The 21169-nt window shown below is 42.4% G+C and overlaps 1 protein-coding gene across 4 annotated transcripts in view; it reads right to left on the bottom strand.

Moving 5' to 3' along the window:
* Positions 1-18: 18 nt before the first annotated feature.
* The window catches only part of LOC142583050 (uncharacterized), a 65579-nt gene continuing 44428 nt past the window's right edge, over positions 19-21169 (bottom strand). For 3 of the 4 annotated variants that reach the window (XM_075693317.1, XM_075693318.1, XM_075693320.1), the window contains 7 exons: positions 18420-18632; positions 16715-16870; positions 15223-15325; positions 14031-14162; positions 9540-9626; positions 7344-7442; positions 19-2143 (listed from right to left, as the gene is read on the bottom strand). In XM_075693317.1, coding sequence (XP_075549432.1) covers positions 2047-2143; positions 7344-7442; positions 9540-9626; positions 14031-14162; positions 15223-15325; positions 16715-16870; positions 18420-18632 — 887 coding nt within the window. In that variant the 3' untranslated portion in view covers positions 19-2046. Of the gene's footprint in view, positions 2144-6118; positions 6175-7343; positions 7443-9539; positions 9627-14030; positions 14163-15222; positions 15326-16714; positions 16871-18419; positions 18633-21169 lie in introns of all 4 variants that reach the window. The other variant, XM_075693319.1, reaches the window with a different exon arrangement.

The following is a 21169-nucleotide window of genomic DNA, read 5'->3' as shown; positions in this document are numbered from 1 at the left end:
ATTAACACCACAGTCACGTGCACTCCAATCATCTTTTCTTTATTGGGCTGTCTATTGGTTACATTTTTCTGAGTACAGGAAATGGTCAACTAGCCTATAGTTTGATCAGGCCCTCACTGGCTTTTTAAGTACTGAGCTAATAACACTTCAAAAATAACTGAAACGCAGCAATCAACAGTGCATTATTGTACTGTAAGTGGAGCTCTCACTGTTCATGCCGCTGAGCTCAAACAGGGCATGTGGAAGCCCCAACACTCGGGCATTTCGCAAAGAGGAGTGCGTTGTCTCCTTTGACTTGTTAACCCGCAGTATGGGCAACCAGTGTGCAAGCAGTTTAGCATACAAGTGCCATGAAGATTATCACACAACAGCTTCTCGTTTCAAGCCAATTTTGGGTAGCTACAAATTGGTAACTATGCGGGCTGCAGTTATTGACACAGCACATTAAATTTTCACAGACAGGCTTCTGCACATAGTTGAAACGTAGCCAGTATTGTGCTGTCATGCATGCTCAAAGCAGTTACAAGAGGGTTTGCTTACATGCTACTCGTAGCAAGCAAGTAGCAAGCCTCGACAGGCACAAGCTGTGGCAAATTACTCATGGCTTCCCAGTCATGTGGGGAAACCTACTAGCAGCAACATTTTGCGCCTAGCTCAATGAGCAATTTCATTCACTTAATTGAACAAACATTCTTCCTGGATGCCTTGCCACAAGTATCCAACATTATCGCACAGTGCTGCCTAAAAGTATTCTGAACACATTGATCATCACATAAACAAATACTCTTGGATTCCGGTCAATGATAGTACATGCCCTAATGGGTGCTGTTCCAACATGTAAGTGCACATACAAAATATATGTCTGTCTTGACTATTATCATAACTACAGCAAACACAACAGAGTGTAGTAGGCTATGAAGATTGAAACAGGCTATATATGTGCACAATACTTGAGGGCCTACGTTCACTGCCATACCCAGCGCAATGGGCTTCAATGCTTATTACATGCAGCACAATAAAGCCAGGGACATTGACAACACATTGCGCTGGCATGACTACAACGGTTAAGAGCAAACAAACGTGCACATGGAGGCATGCTGGCAAGTCGGTGCTTTGAAATACTGGGTGCAAACGGCTCTGGGTGTAACAGTCAACTACTCTATAAACTCTGCAACTAGAAACAAGCTCTTGTAACAGCAACATTGATTTTCCAAATACAACACCAGCACCAAGACCATTCAATTATGATGTACAACAGCACAGCCACCGCTCATACATACAGTAGAAATAGAACTACTATGCAAGTTGACTGACATCACTAATGCTGGCTCCTACCGTCTACGCCACTCTGGCTGATCAGAAGCTTATTTGGCTAGCTACAAAAGCCACAACAAATTGTCGAAATCTCATAAGGTGCTCTCTGAATGACGAATGTATGTGGTGCTACACTTCTACAAAATGGATGTACAGGAAACCACATGATATGTTAAGGAAGCGTAGCAGAGCAACACTGCTCAAAATCTGTCTGCACCCCACATATACCCCATCATTTTTTGACACCCAATTCATCACAAAATTGCACATGTGACCTTCTCTCATAAAAGTTAGTAACTGCACAATTTCGTGCACTTAAAATAAAAAAGATAAGATCCGATGTCAATGAAGCATTTTTGCAAGCCGGCACATATTTGAAGGCGCAGCTTCGTGCAGAAGTTACGAAAGAAAGGCACATAAAACAACATCCAAGAAAGACACTTCTTTCCACACACAGAATATAAATACAAGCATTCCCAGGTCTTGACATCGCCTGCTCACAACCTACAGCTTCTCTTCACCTAAGATATCATTCTTGGCTCTTTCTCGAACTATATATATGAGCCAATAAACACATTAGCTGTACAAATATGTCAACTGAATGTGAATGCCAAGGGTCTCTACTCTCTGTACACTGCTGAGATGCTAAAAGTCGCAACCATACTCATAAACGACAACAGTTTTGATGAAGCACCTGCATCATCAGTTCAGGTGCTGCGAGTAACAGAGCCGCTAGGAAGCGTCATCCGTGACCTGCCTTGGTCCTGGAAGAACCTTTCTGCTTCCCAGTTTTTTTTTCTTCTCCTTGATCATGTTCTCAAACTCCAATCTGAAACATGTTGGGTCACATTCACTATTAAGCAACAACAAAATGTAATTTTTTCCAGTCTTCACGTGCAGAAGTTGAGTCATAAAGGAGTACTTTCAAAGTTGCAGAAACTGTACATGTTTAGCACATGTTAAATGATGAGACTTGGCAAACACTGATAAGATATTTCATTTGACACGACAGTTAGTTTTGAAATGCTAGACCTGGCGTCACTGGCATCATCATGATGTCATGACAAAGAAAAATTTGCTGGCATTGTATAGCAATAATGTTATGCATGATTAACGGTGATCATAAAAAAAAGATAGTCACGAGTGCTGCACATGTGCTCTCTGGCTGCCCTTGCAGCAATGACAGTTACAGAGCAAACCAATGCATCATGATGTTGCAACACTTCCACCTCCTGTGCATTGAAACTGAAAGTGGGTTGTAGAAACAAGTATTCTATTAAAATGGGTAGAGTGCTTTGGAAGCTGCCAGTATTTTTCTAGGATTTGGAAGGTTTTACATTTTCATTTAATGTAAAAGAAATGTCAAGTTGTACGTAAATGTCGTGTTGATACCCCTTTAAAAAAAAGGTCAATCACCAACACGCACAGCAGTCATTCCTAGGCACTCTATCCACTCTATAGTGGCCTATGTAAACCCAACAAGTCAAATTTCAGTGTAATTTTTTTATTCGCATTTTTTTTTAAAGTCCATGGTATCTTTAAGAATGCACTGTCTAATTGAAGCTATATATCTCTACCTCGGAAATACCTAAATGTAAATTCTACAGTTCCTGAAAACAGCACTTTTTTTTACTGTGAGCAGCTAGCAAATGGGGCTGATCCTGTTTGCTTGTTCATCACATTTTGGCTCAGGCAAACTACATAATAATGTCCAAGCAGGCCTATCTGGGATCAAGCCATTTACACTGCACCTTTCAAGTGGAGCACTGTAGTCACTCCAGCATGGCTGCCTTGCACGAGCAAGCATATAATATACTTTGCACTAGGTGTTGTCAAATGCCGACAGTTTTCTGAAATGCTCATTTTTTATCTGCTGTACTACAGCTCAGTTCATGATGTGATGCCTGCAATGTTTCTTGATCCATGTTGTTAGCACAAACTAAAGTAGGACACAAAAAGAAGATACAGGTGCCAAGTAAAACGGAGCACAAAGAGGGGTGACAGCGCACCGCATATGCTACCACCTCAGTGTTTGGGGTGCACATGTCTCGTCTTTGCGTCCCATTTTATTTTGCACTGGTAAAACAAATCGTGAATCCAGCAACCACCTATCCCGTCTAACAGCATTATACTTCCAATTGCCTGCAACGTTAGTGCAGATCACTGCAGCACGTCGTTCCTTCAGTCCACTGGCATTTGCTTTGCAATGCGCGTGTTGCCCGCAAGCTTCACAAATACGTGAAGCAAATTTGCAAAATTGCACGCAAGGGTTATATAGGCCACTTCACAGAGGGTACCGTAACCAGTTGTGTTCTTGCATGTCCTCCTTAAGAGGAAGCTTTATCTCGGGGCCAACTCTGACGTTGTCTATTCAAACATGTAAAACATAGAAAAGCTTTTGCGTGACAACCCTTAGACAGATTTGAATTAAATTTATTGCATTTGAGAGGGAAAGTTAGGTTTTAATGATTGTAGGAAGCAGAATTTTGATTTAGAGCCTGGTATCTCTTACAAAGCACTCAGTTTACAAATGCGCAACTGTGTACCAAAAACAGACGCCAGATTTCTGTAAACTGCATCCATTAGAGCATTTAAAGTGGACACATTCGTTATATGAATTTCCAACTTACATAAATTGGTGAAAATGTTCAAGAGGGTTTTGCAGACGTCCTACTCGCATATTAGTAGTATAGTTTGGAGCGGTGCATAATATATCAATATTGTCCGCTTTAGATGTTTAGTTTACACAATTGTAATATCGCTCTTATTGACAAGTTAGAGTTCTAAAATTGATAGTTTGTATTTGGCATTTCTCACATTTCAACAATGCTTTTTCTTTCTTTTAATCAACGGCCTGAATAAAACAATCTGCTTCCTACATTGATTAGATTTCAACTCCTTATTTGAAATGTAACAAACTTCATTAACCTCAGTGCAGTGGTCACAGAGAAGAAAAAAAAATTACACTCCCATGTATTTAGATAGGAGACCCTGAGCTAAAGCTTCCTTCCTACTATCTATGGCGCTGCAGAATCATGTTAGTTTTTTTATTCAAGTTGTATGCTTCAGAGTGCAGTGGAGCCCATTAGCATAATCCAGGATTTTCCGGTTTCCAGGTGGCACAAGTTTTCCAGAAGTATCAGGTGGTTTCTCTCAAGACCACGAGCCAGTCTCGCAAACATATTGAGACATTGGGGGCTTATGATTACACTGACTGAGTTCAGGAAATCATATTCACAAGCAAGTTGTTTTTTTTTCCTCCAGAGTAAGAGAGATTTGATTTCCACAGATCGAAAGAGATTTACATTTTTCAATCATTGCTTTGGGTCAACTTAGTCTACAACCAATCCCTTTCGCCTGCTCCGTTACTGAAGCACAAATTCAACCAGTCAGCACACCCAGACTACAGTAGAACTTTGTTCACATGTTTTGCAAAAAAAGAAATATTGCGAGAAGAAACATGTTAATCGGGAAAACGTACAATCAAAAGTAACTAAAACATTTGGCATACTCGACTGTAGTTGGCACTTAGGTAATGTGAACTGTTGGTTTTGCGACTTTGGCAAGCTTTCATTTGCACTTCTTGTATTTGGCCTGGGTCAGCAGCTTCTTCTGGTGGGGCTCTTTGGCAAGAAGTTTCCACATGCTCACATGGCGCAAATCGTCACGGCAATGAGACACTGACTCACGTAAAGCTGGTGAGGCCCTAGCAGCCTGTGACCTGCGTAATTGTTGTTCTATTACGTAGTAGTGTTTTAAGACTGTGATGAGAAGCCAAAACAAAATCGAGCTTGTTCATAAGACCAGGATATGATGATGCTGGAGCGAAACATGACACTCGCTTTGCGCTGCCTGCTGCAGCACGGAATGGCAGTGGGTTTGCGTTATCGCCTATTAAACGCCTGCAATACGCTTCCAATGGCAATACGCCATGTGCTCTGTGACAGAGATAGAGTGAAGATGCTTATCACAATATGGTTCGCGGCGACAGGTGTGAATGCGGCCCGCGACGGCCCTTGAGGAGATTTCCTGTAACCGGGATAGAAAACTGAGTGAACCGGCATTTTCACGTGACACGCGTGGGTGAGTACAGCAGGAAAATTGCTGCTGCAGTGCGCGGCTCGTGCCTGCGAGCTGCCCACTGTTTCCATGGGATCTACGTGGATACATGGTTTGCATGGAATCTAGTGGCCAGAAAACATATACGATCGCAGTTTGGCGATGTACTGAATGTAAGTACTGAAAGATTTTGTTTTCAGGGTACGTATCAACCGGTAAAAGAAAGAAGCATAACTGTATTGGGGCATTTTTTTTTTTTTTCCTCGATCGAGAATGTTGGCGCCGGGAAACTGCACAAATCGGATCATATCGACAAGGTTCTACTGTGTATGCTGGCTGTACACAACAGCCACCACTTGGGTGCGGCACAAAGCATTATGTCATTCTCAGGGAGATATAAATTTGCAACATCCTAGCACAACCTGAGCGCCCTTTTGACGATTCAGGTAGCTCCTCCAGAATGACTAGTGAAGTTCACCCTGAAAGAGTGCTAAAGCTAGACTGATTATGCTTGCTGATCCTGGTTTTCTAACTAAAGCTGGCGGCAAAGTTCACCTCTCTTTAGTAGGGTGTTGCATTCAGTAGTCATTTTATGAACAACCACTATGTTATGCAGGTGAATCAAGCTGAAAAGAAAAGCTGGCGACACAAGAGGGACACTGACATAGACCAACGAGATACGTCAAATCATGCACAATGAACACAAAAGCATGTTAGGTTAGGCTAGTAGAAGCAAAAGCATTACCTCCATGAAGAGGAGTGAAGCTCTCCTATCCTTCAAGGACGCGCTCAGCGTCGAATCTTTTGAGTGTTAGGGACAAAAACAATGCAGTTAGTTTCAGCAATAAACAGAGGAAGCACTGGTCAAGCAAGAGGTATTACTTGGCAAAGGGACGCACTATATTTCGTCACCTTTATATAAGACCCCTTTGCAATTTGGTTGCTTCGCCTAACACAAAGCTTGGCTATTGATTGCTGAATGCAAGGGTTAGGCCTCAAGATGAACACAGGCAGCAATACACAAGTCAATAAATGTGCTTTACTGTGTGCAGGCAATGACACACTGCTAATGACTACAAAGAATTAGCACACAAAAGTTTTAGCACAATCAGAACAAGCACAGAACATTGTTAATTCCATGCCCACAACTTGAACAGAACATTTCAAACAAGACTGGAACATTTGTGATGACAAGACATTAACTAGCACTCTGATACAGGGTTGCCACCAAATTGGTTTCCAACTAACATTGTTGGATTTTTGTGGGTAGTGCTGGTCGCAAATCCAACTTCCTGAACCCCTCGGCTCGCTTTCCGGTTTTCAAGAAGGAAGTGATTTAGCACTTATGTCAAAAATACATCTGTCATATAAAAACACTATCAAGTAATATACATCTGTTATATAGAAACAGAATTAGGTAACGTCAATTGACCTAATTAAATTTCTGAGATCTTGAGAATAATTCTGTTAAATGCCTAGCAGTGACTCCATAATTTGTAGTGCCAGTTAATTGCCATGCACACGGTACATTTCAGAGGTCCTTTCATGTATTTGTTGGTTCCAAGTTTACTGTGCCGTTAAATAAAAATATTTTCATAGAAGTCTGGGTTCCGTTGATACAACTTACCCCAACTTAACCTTTCTTTTTCTTTTATCCAAATCTTTAGTATCTTCTGATAATGGCTAGTTCAGCATATTGACAGCTGCTTACAACACCTATCTGACAGACTACCAGATTTTCTTTCTTTGGGACAAAGGTAGCAACCCTGTCTCCATTAGAACAGGCTGAGCTCTGTGTTGCAGAAGCTTTCTACACTACGTGAGAGCACTACCTATGCACAGACAAGTTGAGAGACTAGCAAGTTGCAACCAAGAGCAAAGTCTCAATGTGACTACAGTATATGAGGTTGACATGCAGTTAATACAAATATGGCATGCAAGGGCCAGCCAAGTGATGCAATCTCACTTACTGCTTCACTTTGTCTGGTATGCACACGTGGTCAAGTGGCACCACCCAAGACAACTCTTCGAGGCTATATACAAAACGTAGCTTCCTGCTAAACTTTGAGCTGAAAGAAAGTATTCAAAAAGTGAGGTGCCACAGTACTCTAGGCAAGTCAGTGTTAGCACTCTAAAACACACTCTTTCTCTCTAATGGTACTCAAGTCGCACTAATCTTCTTACTCATTTTGTCATTCCGCTGAATCATGACATGCGCTCCTAAGCCCTTCCCTGAAAAAATCTTACTAGCGATTACCTTGCAGTCAACCCAAAGCACACCTAAAAAAATGAACACTGAAGACGGATAGTTCGACTATCACATTCTGGAATTCACTGCCTGATATCATTGCATCTTGCAATGACTACTCCAAATTTTGCACCGTGCTCGCAAGCCATCTTGAAAGGATTTGTGTGGAAAAGACTTAGTCACCTCATAACTGATTTTTCTTTCCCTTTCTTTTTAAGGCTTTTATGTATTCCTCTATCTATTAATTGTTGCTCAATTCCAATCTGTGATACATTCAGCTATTATGTTCTCTTATTAATGTTACAGCAATTTTTTTTTATGTATCTTAATGTATCTGCTTATTTAGTACCTTATCAGCTACTAGTACTGCTGTGTGCCCCTCATGTACTGCTTTCATGTGTGTGCATGCACGCATGCATCATGTGTCTTTTTTTTTTCTTTCTTTCTTTTAGCAAATAACCAATTTTATTCCTTGAAGTGGATTGCTCAAAGAAGCAGACATCATTTGCATGAGAAATCAAAATACAGGTTTCACAAATTAAGTTTTTCAAGTATTGCTTTACAGCACATGCTACTGATATTTACAATTGAAGCCGGTGAGATTTCAAGGCATGTCCTTTTGGAACAAATTCTGAGGATGACACCAGTTTTGAGGTAGCTGCATTAAACTCAGGGTAAAAATGCACTGATGTTCCACTTACTTTTTTGACACGCTACTTTATGCTTTTATGCATTGAAGCCCAAGAAATACAGCTAGGACCACCTAAAATGTAACTGCTTGTAGTGCAGGACAGGGTCTGATCAGGTCTTCCCAGTCTCCCATCCTACTCTTCCACAGAACTCAATGTATACATGCATACTGCTTATAGTGTAGCCGCACGAGACAAAATACTAGTTCTAATGCGGCTGCCGGAAAACTTTGTAGAGAAACGAGTGACACGGTGGGTAGGCTTCTCAACGGGGTGCACCATCAGCGGAGGGGAGAGTGATGAGGGGAATGCAGAGGAGGAAGACGCACGGCGTGAATGAACAAGCAGCAGAAGGAAAAAAATGTGCACCTGCCTCCACAGCAGTGTGCTGCAAAAGCATGATGCAAGCTGCGCACATACGGGGGTTGCCTATGTGACAGAGCACCCTGCCGCTGCTACTCATGGCCTCCAAGGTCGAACCACACATGCCACTTCATCTCGGAGGCATGCTCTGCTCCGACCACTTGTCAGCGGCATGTGCTCCACCCTAAACTCCATGTCAAACATGTCATCACTCTTCCGACTTTTCAGTTTGTGTGCAGGGAGTAAATACTTTCCTCTTTCGCATATTATGACGTGTTGTTTTGTCTGCTTCATGTGAAGACTGAGGTCAGTACTCAGGCATGTAAAATTTCAACATTCGCAAATTTAAAAGGATGCAGACAACCCGATCACAATGTTTCAATTGTCGGATATGTGCGGCTGCTTGGTCTACATGTCATGCACATGCGCAGGCTTTGAAAATTGTTGCTTTCATGGTAGTGTTGTACTGCTTATAGTGTGGATACTATTTGCAACTTTGGCAACTTATAAGCAATCTACACTGTAACTGGAATGCCGTGTATTTCATTACGCACTTCCTTTGGGTATGAATGACTGGAAACTGGTATAATCCTAAGAATTCATTCCAAGTGGATATTCATTGTGAATTCACAAGCTAGACTTCGTAAATTGCAATATTTGTCTTGAATAATTAGAACTTAATTACCAAAAAATGGTAATTAGTCAACTATGCAATTCCATTTTTCATGCAAGTAATGTCTACCTCTTCGAATAATCCTGCTCACATCCAGCCTAAATAAACACCCAGTATTTATAACATGCTTGCAAATAGTATGACATGTGAGCCAGGTCAGTGGACACAAGAAGGAATGAGTGCCTGGACAGACCTGATGAAAGGCCTGGTCATAATGACAATAGTCTTGAGCCAGAATGTTGGGTGCACTAGATATAGCCCTTTCAGATTTTTCCGCAACCTGCAAGAAATGGATAGTCACAGTTCACTGTCAACACAGTGCTGCAAAGAGTTTTTGACAAGCATAGAATAAAATGTTTTTTTTTATTATCTAAATGCACTAAGCTTGATAGAACATCAATGTTGCACAGTTAAGAACTCACGGAGGAAGCCCCTAGCAGAATGCGAGTGCTAGCACTGCATTACAAAATGCTGCAGTTTGTCTCAACTACCCCCCCCCCCCCCATAATATACCCTACCACTAGAAACGGACAAAATGCAAACAACAGAGTATTGTAGCACAGATACTGAGATACAGGTTTAAGAAACTAAAATGAAAATGAGATACTATTAAAAAAAAAATCATATTTCATGACATAAGGTAATGTACAAAATGAGAACAAGGTAAAAGCGGGAGCCAACGTTTTTACAAGTGGACTTGTCTTTTTCAAGGCAATATATGCTTTCCTCGGCACAGTATATATAGGTAGGGTTGTTCTACTTGAAACCCTACCTGTATATTCTGTGCCGAGGAAAGCATATGTCACCTTGAAAAAGCCAAGTCCACTTGTCAAAACATTGGTTCCTGCTTTTACCTTGTTCTCGTTTTGCTCATTGTTTTGAATTTCCATCTCCCGCCTTCCCTGTGTTTTCCCCATTACATAAAGTAAGCATTTCCACCAGAGACTGGCATAGTATAACATAAATTATGTTGTCTTGTAAAAGTTGTCTTGTAAACCACTGAAAGCACAAGAATTTATCTTGCAGCAGCAGCCTACAAGGCAATCTCTTAGCAAACATTCTCCAGCAAAAATCATGTACAAGCTTTGGATATGTTTCGTAAGTTTAAGTGTGAGCACTGTGTCTCTTATGTTAAAGCTTGTGTTGACTTTGGTATTACCTCAGTAATACCAAAGTCAACACAACAGATGTCTATTGTATATGCTACAGAGGACTGGAGTTTGTATTTCATGATTATGTACTTACTAGTCAGCTACAAAGGAAATTCATGCAGGATTATAAGGGAGCAAGTAGTTTAGATGCCATTCACAATGGTCAGCACCAGAGTTGAGGAGTGGCAACTCCAGAATTGCAATGTTTTTGGAATCGTTCCACATTTTAAAGCACCGGGAATGCCGATTCCGGAATGTAGTCGGAATGGAATGGGCACATAGTCAAGGAGCGTTAAATGTTGATTTTGTGTGCGACCACAAAATCGGTAAAACAAGACTTGCCCAACTTATTACATTTCTAGAATTTTACTCAATGCAGCTTTTTCAGTATTTACCTATTGGCGATTCAGAAACTTTCCTACATTACAATGATGAAGTGCACTTAAAGACAACAACTTTTAGTTAGAGTTAACCCCTTAGTTTTAGGGAACATTTAGTTAAAGAGTTGTCAAGAATTATTAGATTTAGCAAGAGCATGCTTCAACTACGACAAAGGAATGCAAGGCTAAAAATGTCCATCTCCACAGTGATTTGGAAAGCGTGCTGCATTTTTTGCATACTGTCGAGTAACTAGAAACGGTCATTATAGGTGATCAGATAGGTGTGCTAGAAAATTGTGTCTGTTCAATGCCAGTAAATGTGAAACAAGAAAAGGCAGCAGACTTCAACGATTCTTTTGACTGTGAACTCATATAGTGCGAAAGCACTTTTCTCCATAAATACCACCATCTTAGTTTTGCTTGCCTGCTTTTTCCTGAAACAATAGCACACGCCCACCACAGGGGATACGGTGCAGGATTATTTTCTACTTTGCTTTACTCAAATGAGTATAATTAGAGAGATTACAGGCTACATTGCCCTGAAGAGATAAGAGGCCACAAAGCGCGTTTGTTCTTATGTGAAAAAATAATATGTAACATTATTTGTTACATTAAGAGTCCACAAAAAATTAGTTTGTCACTAGGTGCTCAAACACAGTAGACTTCTGTTAATTGAACTCCAGTTAATTCGATTTTTCAGTTAATTCAATCCTGACTGAACATCCCCGCTGGCACCCATGCATTTCTATGGGCACAACCTTGTGTTATTTCGATTGTAAAATTGGCCTTCGCCGGATGATTCGAACTTGACCAGTGAGCACGCACTCGCCTGACACCTATGGTGAAAACAGCAACCCTTTTAATGACAGCGACTGTCTTGGTGGAGCTTAGGGACAGTGAATGTGTTGAACATATGGTGGGACCTTCTATCAAAAATGCCTATTTTCGGCCAGAATTTTCAAGCAATAACTGCAGCCCACAATGTCTGATGACAATATTTACCCAATTCTAACCTGAGCCCTCCCCCCCTCCTTCTTTTGCAGGAAAGTTGGGAAAGAAATTGGCTGCGCAGTGCAATGAACAAAACCAAGACTGCCTTTGCAACACTATATGGTATATATGTAACAGTTCTCCTTTACTCAATCCTCTTTCCCTGTCCTTTTGCTCCCCCCCACCCGCTGTCTGTATTCCTTCTTGTGTGTCGTCAATTTTGGCGCTTATTCTATTGTAAGTTATGCACCAACTAGCCCCACAACGTGTTTTACCCCCGTCTACTCCTCCACTGCTGACCACAGTTCAGGTGTCAGCAGACTGCGATAGACAGTTACTGCGGTCAGTAGCAATTTTACTTCCCTTTTAAAGCGACAGCTTTACTGGCCGCGAACTTGTGATTTCGCCATGGCCGTGCTCTGAGGAGGCACATGACGTCACAGCATGTTCCTCGTCACACCGCTTTCCTCATTGTTGCGTTCGCCTCCACTCGCTTCACCAGCTGCGTCGCATGCCCGATAACATGTCGGAGGATTGAAAAGGAGAGCTCGCGTGCGCCGCAACCACAGTTGAGATGGAAGTATGGACGGCAACAATTCTGATAAGCAGGAGGAGGCCTGGAATCAACATCGGAACGAGATGAAGAGGAAACGTACCGCCCAGGAAAGAGATGAACAGTGCGCAGTACGACTGGCTAAACGCTGCAACATAGCTAGACAACCAGACTAACCTGGACTTGCAATCAAGATTAACCAAGGCGAACCATGCTATGCCTTAGATTTCGCTACATATATCCTGGCATAGCCTAGCTGAGCCACTACCAATTTTTCTTTGCCTTTATTTATCTATATTTATCGTGTCTGATTTGAGGTGTGTTTGTATAGGGCAAATACTGCCAAATGAATCAGTGGTGTGTTTGGCGTTTTTTCAACATTTTGTTTAATTTGACCTGCCGGATAATTCAACCAATTTTGTCATTTTTGCGAGGGTTGAATTAACAGAAGTCGACTGTAGTAAACAATTGCATATAAAGCGTTCCATTTACTGGAGTTGTAGAAATGGAATGAACCAGCTCAGCCACTCCAGGAGTGGGAATGGTTCAACAATTGCCATTCTGAGGAGTTCAAACGAGTGGAATTACGAGGATCTCCACTCTTCAATGGAGTGGGAATGAGAGGGAGGGCTCCACTCTGTGTTAGGAATGGCCTGCCGAGGTGCCAATGTGCAAGGTTTCTCAGCCAGCTGCAGCAGCAGGGTTGGCATTTCCTGGGAAGCCACCGTCATTCTCCAGTCGAACGGCGCCACTAAGTCTACTGTGTGCGGAGGCCAATAGGCCGCTTCAGCGACTCTCCGTCGCGGGAAGGCCGAGATGAGTTCGACGAACCAGGCATGTTACTGAACCCGCCACCGCCGGGGAGTTCCCGAGGGATTGTATCTGGTGGCAACGTACGTCCCATGCACTTTTCAAGACGCAAGGCAATGGAGAACCAGCGGCCATGCTGCAGGGGTCAGCTTGGGGAATAAGAGGCGCCTCCTTTGGTCAAGACGTAAGCCCCGATTTCTGTGAAGCCCGTCTGGCCTCGGTGTGGGCAGTGAAAGCTGTGCGTACGTGTGTGTGTAAGCCCTCCCGCTCAAAGGCGGCTCGGCTATGTTGACTGGTCGAACGTTTCCCTCACCTAGGGATGTAGGGAGCACGGAGTGTTTATAAGCAGCTGTTTGTCGCTGCTAGGGTGTGCTCGTCATCGTGCTCGTCAGTGTGCTCTGTGATTGTGCTCGTGCTCGACAAGCGGTGTGTTTGGAGCTTCGTGCTGGCATGCTGTATGCTTTGTCTTGCGTGCTCCATTTGGGAGCCACGCTAGACTTTCAAATGTCTCTCTTGTTCTAATGTAGATATCTGTAAATAAATCCTGTACGCCTAGTTCCTGCCAATTTCCTCCCTACAACCTACAACCCTTACAACTGGTGGCAGCGGCAAGATCGTCTGACAACCCCTACATCAGCAACTCTGGTCAGCAAATTCCTTTGACTTTACAGTCAGATCAGTGTAATTAAAGCATCTCTGCAGTCATTCACTTTCTATGTTCCATCTATGTCCACAGTGTTCAAGTAAATTACAAATTTAAACTGAAAGCAGCAAACAAAGAAAAGAAAGCAGGTGCTTGCCTTCTGTCAATCATCTGGTAGCAGCGCTTAAGCCACCCAAAGCTGGGCATCTTGCTGCGCTCAGTGGCCCCATGAAGGTAAATCAAGACGTAGCTCTCAACCACCAGTTGGTCTAACGTTGACAAAACATATCTAGAACAGAGTGGTCACAACCAGTGATCTAACAATGCCATTCAGGACCAGTGACATGCAGGCACACTGACACAAGGAAAAATTTACAGGTTTGGCAAAAGACAGGGCAGCTCAGTTTTACCCTAGAAAATACTGCATCACCTCAACCACAACAGCTTGCATACTATAGCACTGTCTGTCTTCTTGGTATTTTCAATAGGGCTTGGTAATTTCAAGGATAAAGCTGCAACATGAGTATTGTATGCAAATTTAATAGCAACTAACAAAGACAGCCCAAAATATAATGTGTCATTCCAACCACTCCTAGTGTTTTTTTTTTAGTTATATTGAACACAATCACTTTGAATAACTAAATTCTATAGCTTCAACAGCTTATGTTTATAAAACATATCAGCTTGCATAACTTGAATGCACCGTCTTCATGCTCATGTTTCACATCCGTTAGTTGAAAGGGAAAGCTTGCCATCCAGCTGAACTGTAACACAAAGTCACAATTGAATCCCATAGGAGTTTCTCGGAAAGAAAGCATCGCAGTTTAAAAAGAATTCGCACTGCTCCAGGGTTTGAACCAGGGATGAACACCTTTCCAGGGCAGTCACTCTTAACATCTGAGCTAACCAGAAGGCAAACAGATCGCAGAGTGAGGCCGGATTAATCAACAACATGAAGCAGAGAAGCACTGAATGTGGCAAATAAGTTCTGCCGGAAGCCTGAAAGGTGAAGGAATGTTCGTGAACAGCAAAGACAATTTTTCGTAGCTTTGTGCTAGCTTCAATCCTTACTTTTCATGAAATTGCCTCCACCTTGTATATTTCCACACAACCGATTTGTCATATCCAATGGTTTTATTTCGGAAGCGAAGTGCTAAGAAGGAATATTGGGCAAGCACCTAATTCTCATATTACAATTGCATTTGTACTCAAGAGAAATGAAGAAAACAACGTCGAATTAGCAGTCCTTATTTCAGTGGATGTTCCAGATCTCTTAGAAACCATGACAGCATGCAGTAATAGTGAAAAGTTGTCCATGACTGATCAAGAAAACCTTGATGAGCACTTACAAAAACAGATTATCCATGACATAGTCATAGTCTCTTCGGCACCGATCAGGCAGGTGGCATGCACTGAACACAATGATGGCTTGACGATCCTCTGCAAAGTAGCCTGACAAAAACAATGAAACACAACGCCTGTACTATAAGTGGGCAGTGGATGAGACACAACTGCGTAACATACATCAGCAAGCTCAATGGGCACTGCCATGTTGGAGACTGGACTGTGGCAGGCACCTGCTATAGCAGGCAAAACAAGCGTAATGCAACAGCTGCATGAGATTTCAACACACAGCTGGCATAGCGCAAAAGGTGAATGTATATGGTGCAACAATTATATAAGGGTGTATAGAGTTACAAGCCTACCTTTATTTTTGCACTTTTGTCTAACGCTCACTTCAGGCCTCCAATTAAGCAAACAGTGCAGTTGTCTTTATTGAAAAAGTAGGTGAAATCTGTCAGCCATAAGAAAAAGTTCACAGACGATTACGATACTCCCTAATGCGACATTTGAGCGCAGCTCTATACGCGTTTCCATTTCACGATACATTGGATGGCACAGACAATGTCTCATGCAGCACATTGCAAATGGAGCGAAGTGTGGCGCAACTGCATCACTAATTGGGAGATCGCAAGAGACAGCACATGGGTGACGCGTGGGGGCGATTCACAGCATCTGCTGCAAACAGATTTCCACTAATACAGTGCTTTGTTTTCATATACAGTATCTTTCAACATGCTCGCCACATGCCATTGGTGAACAAACAATGCATGCTACTCTGATACCATATCATAGCCATTGTCACTGCAGAGGTGCACTGCGCTTTTCTTCTCACGCTTTCGCCATACCCTGCTCCTTCACTTTCCACCTCATGCTTTCACCGCAGCCTCCTCCTCCGCTTTCCTCCTCACGCTCTCCTTGCTTTTCATTCTTCACTGCGCTCCACATTCGCTCTTTCATCGTTCGCTCTGCTCGTTTGCTCAGTTATGCCGATGTCGAGGCACGCCAACGCTCAACGCATCAACGGGCGCGGAAGAGCTTCGCGCTAAAGAGTACTTTCCCTACAACCAGTGCATGCACAGAAAGCCACAAGCAATGCCTGTACACCTGGTACATGACCACCACTTTGAAGCCTCTAATTCAAAGCTGAGCAAGTGAACAATGGGGAAATATTACTTTTTCAGGGCTTCTACATTATGAAAAGCCCTGCAGTCAGGTGTACAGCCCTTGTGACATGAGTCTGCAATTCATGAAAGGTGCTGTTCAGGGTAAAAAGATGATTATGAACAAAACGACTTGCCATCTTAGCGTCTGCTGCTATGCAGAAAGTGGTTTGCTCACTAACTCCCGGCAAGACTACCTCACACCCAGTAGACAGCAGGAGGAAATTGTTTCTGCGCTCCAGAAGCACACAGCTGGCTCTAATATTAATTGTGGCAGCGATGCACATCGCATCTAAAGCATTCACGCTGCAGTGCTTCACACAAGACGCATCCATACCTCCATGCGACAGCACCTTCTTGTAGGGCTCGATCACCCTCATGTCGATCTTGCGCTCAACACCCCCCACGTTGCAAGTCTTCCAGCTTCTCTCTTCTGCGTACTCTTCTCGAGCAGACATCTCAGGAATTGAGTCACTCAGGGTTGAGTCATCTCCTATTCAGGGCAGAAACCGTCAGTGTATGAAACACTGGATGCATCAAAGGAAGCTCAACAAAACAAAGCAATACCATGAGAATAGGCAGAAGCCAACCTACGGAAATAGTAGAAGTTTTCAAAATAGAACAATGTAAGAAGGATTGTCATCAACTCTTTGGTATGTTTCTCAAAAACGAATCAGATATTCTTGCATAGCACTGTAATGGGTGACAATAAAATTTGTCATTTCATTAAAAAAAAACATCCTCAAATAAAGCATTTAGTTTCCAGTTAAAGCCCCATGTACATGTGTGTCCCCTCTTCTGTTTCCATGCACTGCAAGTTCATAACTCAAAGCAAAAAAAAAAAAAATTCAACAGAAATCCTGAGAATTGTCTTCTAATATGTAAGCATTCTATAGCTCAGCCGTTACTTCACTTTTGCTTACTTGCCTTTCCAAACTTATGCATGTCTACCAATCACTTTTCCAGTACCAAAGAAATGAAATTCGCGTACTGAGCATGATGGAGATGAGTTGCCAGAAAGCTGCATGGCCCCTTCAAAGCGATTGTATCAACTGAGCAGGAGCGTCACCACAACTGGGTTCACCGCAGCTGTGTTCCCCTTTTTTAAATTTTATTTCTTTTCCATTTTTTGTTACGACCATGATGCGGTGACAGCGACATCACCAGTCTTTTCTTGTTTCTTTAATGCCACCAATCAGTTATTTTTATTTTTATACTCAGCAGCCCCACAGCAGGCTCCTTTGCACATTCATCCGTAATGTGGGTAAGTAAGCTTTCAAGGTGGCCTGCCGAGAACAGTTCTTTATCTGATCAATTTTTATTTTTGTTTGGTTTCATATGTTCCTTATCGCTTATAAACCTATCAATAATCTACATTTACACTACTGTAACGATTAAATGTCAACTTCGCAAATTACGTGTTTTTAGGCAGATACCAAGGCATTACACTTTTCACATGACCAACAAATTTTGTCGGGGTACTCTCCAAAGAATGCTGCTTACAGATTAATATCATCACTCCGTGGAACAACTTTTGACCATAAGTAAAAGGAAATGTATTTTTTGTTTTTTCTTATCAGTGCTTCTACACACATTCTGAACTGCACACACACACACACACACACACACAAACTGATTTGCATGCTGATCTGACTGATCTACATGCATACTGATCTCTAAACTCTGACTGCAGTACTTACAGCCTCCTTTAATAAATTTACCTTCACTCTGACCGATTTGCGGGGTCCAACGTTCTAGAGCAACACTGGGAGTACGAGAGATGTCATGGGGGGGAGGCAGCAAATTTATTCCGACTAGCCAAGATTTCTTCATCTGCACCTGAATCTAAGCACAAGGGCAATTGCAGATTGCCCGTTGAATGCGGCGGTCATGGGTGGGAGCCGAACCTGTGACCTCGTGCTAAGCTAGCGTACACTTCCAAACAGTCCTTAACCGATTGCCACTAAGGCCTAACCCATACACAGTCTGCAAGACGTTTTTTTTTTTCTCACTTTTCTCTAACGCACACTAGAAGCACTCACTTCCAAGTACAGAGTCACCCAGTTCATCAGGAGTCTCGATATCTGGCGTTGCCAGGTCGTCCGCAGGTGAGAAGACATCTCCATCGCTCTTGTTGCTCATTGATGAAAGGCTTTTCTGGTCATCATCAAGACCAATCTGGGCACGAAGAATGTCTGGGTTCACTTTAATCTTGCGCCTGCTCCTGTTAGCACCACTCAGGCTTGAGGGTCTCTCTGAAAGAAGGAACAGTGTACCCCTTGGTGAAATGTTGCACCAGTGCAGTGTAGTACAGTAAGACAGTACAGTACAGTACAGTAAGACGGTACAGTACAGTACAGTACAGTAAGACGGTACAGTACAGTACAGTAAGACAGGAAAGGCAAAGGCCAAGAAATTAAACGCAGGCAAAGCAGTGACAGCTAGCAAGTCCGTACAATAACTGACTTTTTTTTTCCTAAAATTTTTAAACTGATGTCCTGTGCTTAGATGATTTTTTTGTTGTTCTGTTTCTCTTTTAAATTCACAGCAAGGTCATATTTTCTTGGTTTACATCATTCAATGAAAAGCTCAGCATCTCAGCTTGCCTGATTTCTCCAGACGAGAAATGAACAACCACCATCGTAAGCATACTTCACCAATGGAGGAGAGCTGCTGCAGATATATGGACCAGTTTCACCAGTTTTCAGAACTTAAGTGTTCTGCCAAGCAAGCATTTATTGAATTATTAAAGCCAAGCATTTTATTGAAGAAATGCGATCGTGCTGAAAGAAAAAAAATCTGAGCAGGAACAAAGCATGGTCAATGCAAAATCTTTTATTTCAAGTCATCAGAATAAAATGCAGGTCACTGTAGAACAAATATCAGAAACACAAATTTCATTGATCACCCACTGTTGCAGCTTGAATTGTCTTTATGAGAAGACATTCATGATTGATTTATTATCTACACTAAAAGACATAATTATAGACGGTAACAGAAAGTAAGTGGCCTTTATACCTGCGACTGCCTTGCAGTAATGTTGGCACCTTAACTACCTCGCAGTCAAGAGGAAAATCAAAGGGAGTGTTACAAAGAGAGTGTTATAAAAAGGGACATGAATTCAAAGAGAAACTTGCAGGGTGTCTACCAAGTTGATATTTTCAAATTCCCCGAGTTTTTCAGGTTTTCCCTGAATGGCTTTGCAAGACTGCTTGAGTGACACAGAACTTTGTTTTATGTCAAGGTGGGTTGACACTATGTTGCCCTATGGTTTCACTCTCTAGTAAGCATGTTAAAAAATTTAAAAAAGAACGACTTAATCCAGTTTGAGTAGTAAGGAGCAGAGTTTATATTATTCAAAAAGAAAACAGAAGGGACGGGTTCATAAAACACACAGCAAAAAAAAAATACATTCGAAAAAGGTAAAACCGATTGTCAAGCATTCCCAAATACGAATAAAAAGGAGATAGATCATCATCATCAGCATCAGCCTGTTTTATGTCCACTGCAGGACGAAGGCCTCTCCCTGCAATCTCCAATTACTCCTGTCCTGCGCCAACCGATTTCAACTAGCACCCGCGAATTTCTTAATTTCATCGCTCCACCGGGTCTTCCATCGTCCTTGATTGCATTTCCCTTCTCTTGGTACCCATTCTGTAATCCTAATGGTCTAACGGTTATCTAACCGGCGCACTACATGACCTGCCCAGCTCCACTTCTTTCTCTTGATGTCAATTAGAATATAGTCTATACCCATTTACTCTCTGATCCAAACTGCTCTCTTTCTGTCTCTTAACGTTATGCCTAGAAATCTTCGTTCCATTGCTCTTTGCGCGGACCTTAACTTGTTCTCAAGCTTCTTTGTCAGTCTCCAAGTCTCTGCCCCATATTATCTTGCCTCATATATATGCATATAGAAGCAAATATTTTCGAAGATGAGCTATTTCTATCAACTGATAGCAAGCTCATTGGTGTGAGACCTGAACTTTGTCGCAAGTGAGATTCTCTCTAACAGCTGGTAACCACAACTGTCCTGACATACTCCCAGCCCACGCACAACATCTCAGTGTTGCATTTAACTGCTTTAAAGAGTTTATTTTGCTTTGTATTCATGACATCTGCATCTCGACATCAGCCAATACTTTGTTTTTTGAGCTCAAGCTCCTTCAAAGAAACAGCAGCACACTTCCTTTACCGTTCATTCCTCAATGCGTAGGTCCTTTCTGTTCTCGTCCTCTTTCCACCGCGCATTCGCCCCGCGGACCATTTGAAGCATGCTCCTCATCAGTTGCACAGTCAACGTCCGATTTTTCGGCCTCCCTAGGGGGCTTCGAAAACGTCCCAAAAATCTGGCTGTCAGAAAAAATGAACGCATGTCTTTTATTGCCTTAAAGGGCTAAACTCGCCGCAGGCACATCAGAAAAAGCTCTGAAGGCCTGCCAGTACACTTATTAGGCATACCGGTGCTCGTAATGCGACAGGAGATGGCAGGTGCACGAGTGTAATAGTAAAGGAATACATACTGTTTACCGCGACCATTGCCTCTTCCCACGCTTGTTATGCTTCACCGCAATACTTTCACGTATGCTTCACCGCGTAAAATTACTGTATTGAGGCGAAGCTGAGTCTCGAGAACCGGCATTATGCAAAGCGCCGGGCTTTCTGAGCTTCGAAGCCAATCGAGAGGACCATAAAGGTGAATTCGGTGCCATTGCTGACAGAGGAAAATTCTTTCAATGAAAAACACACCACAGAACGGCAAGAAGCTTAATAGTGAATGTTGAAGCAGCAA

This window comes from Dermacentor variabilis, chromosome 5 (genome assembly GCF_050947875.1).
Source record: "Dermacentor variabilis isolate Ectoservices chromosome 5, ASM5094787v1, whole genome shotgun sequence".
Classification (NCBI taxonomy): Eukaryota; Metazoa; Arthropoda; class Arachnida; order Ixodida; family Ixodidae; genus Dermacentor; species Dermacentor variabilis.
Note: the sequence above shows the minus strand (reverse complement) of the source record. Positions and strands in the feature narration are given on the sequence as shown.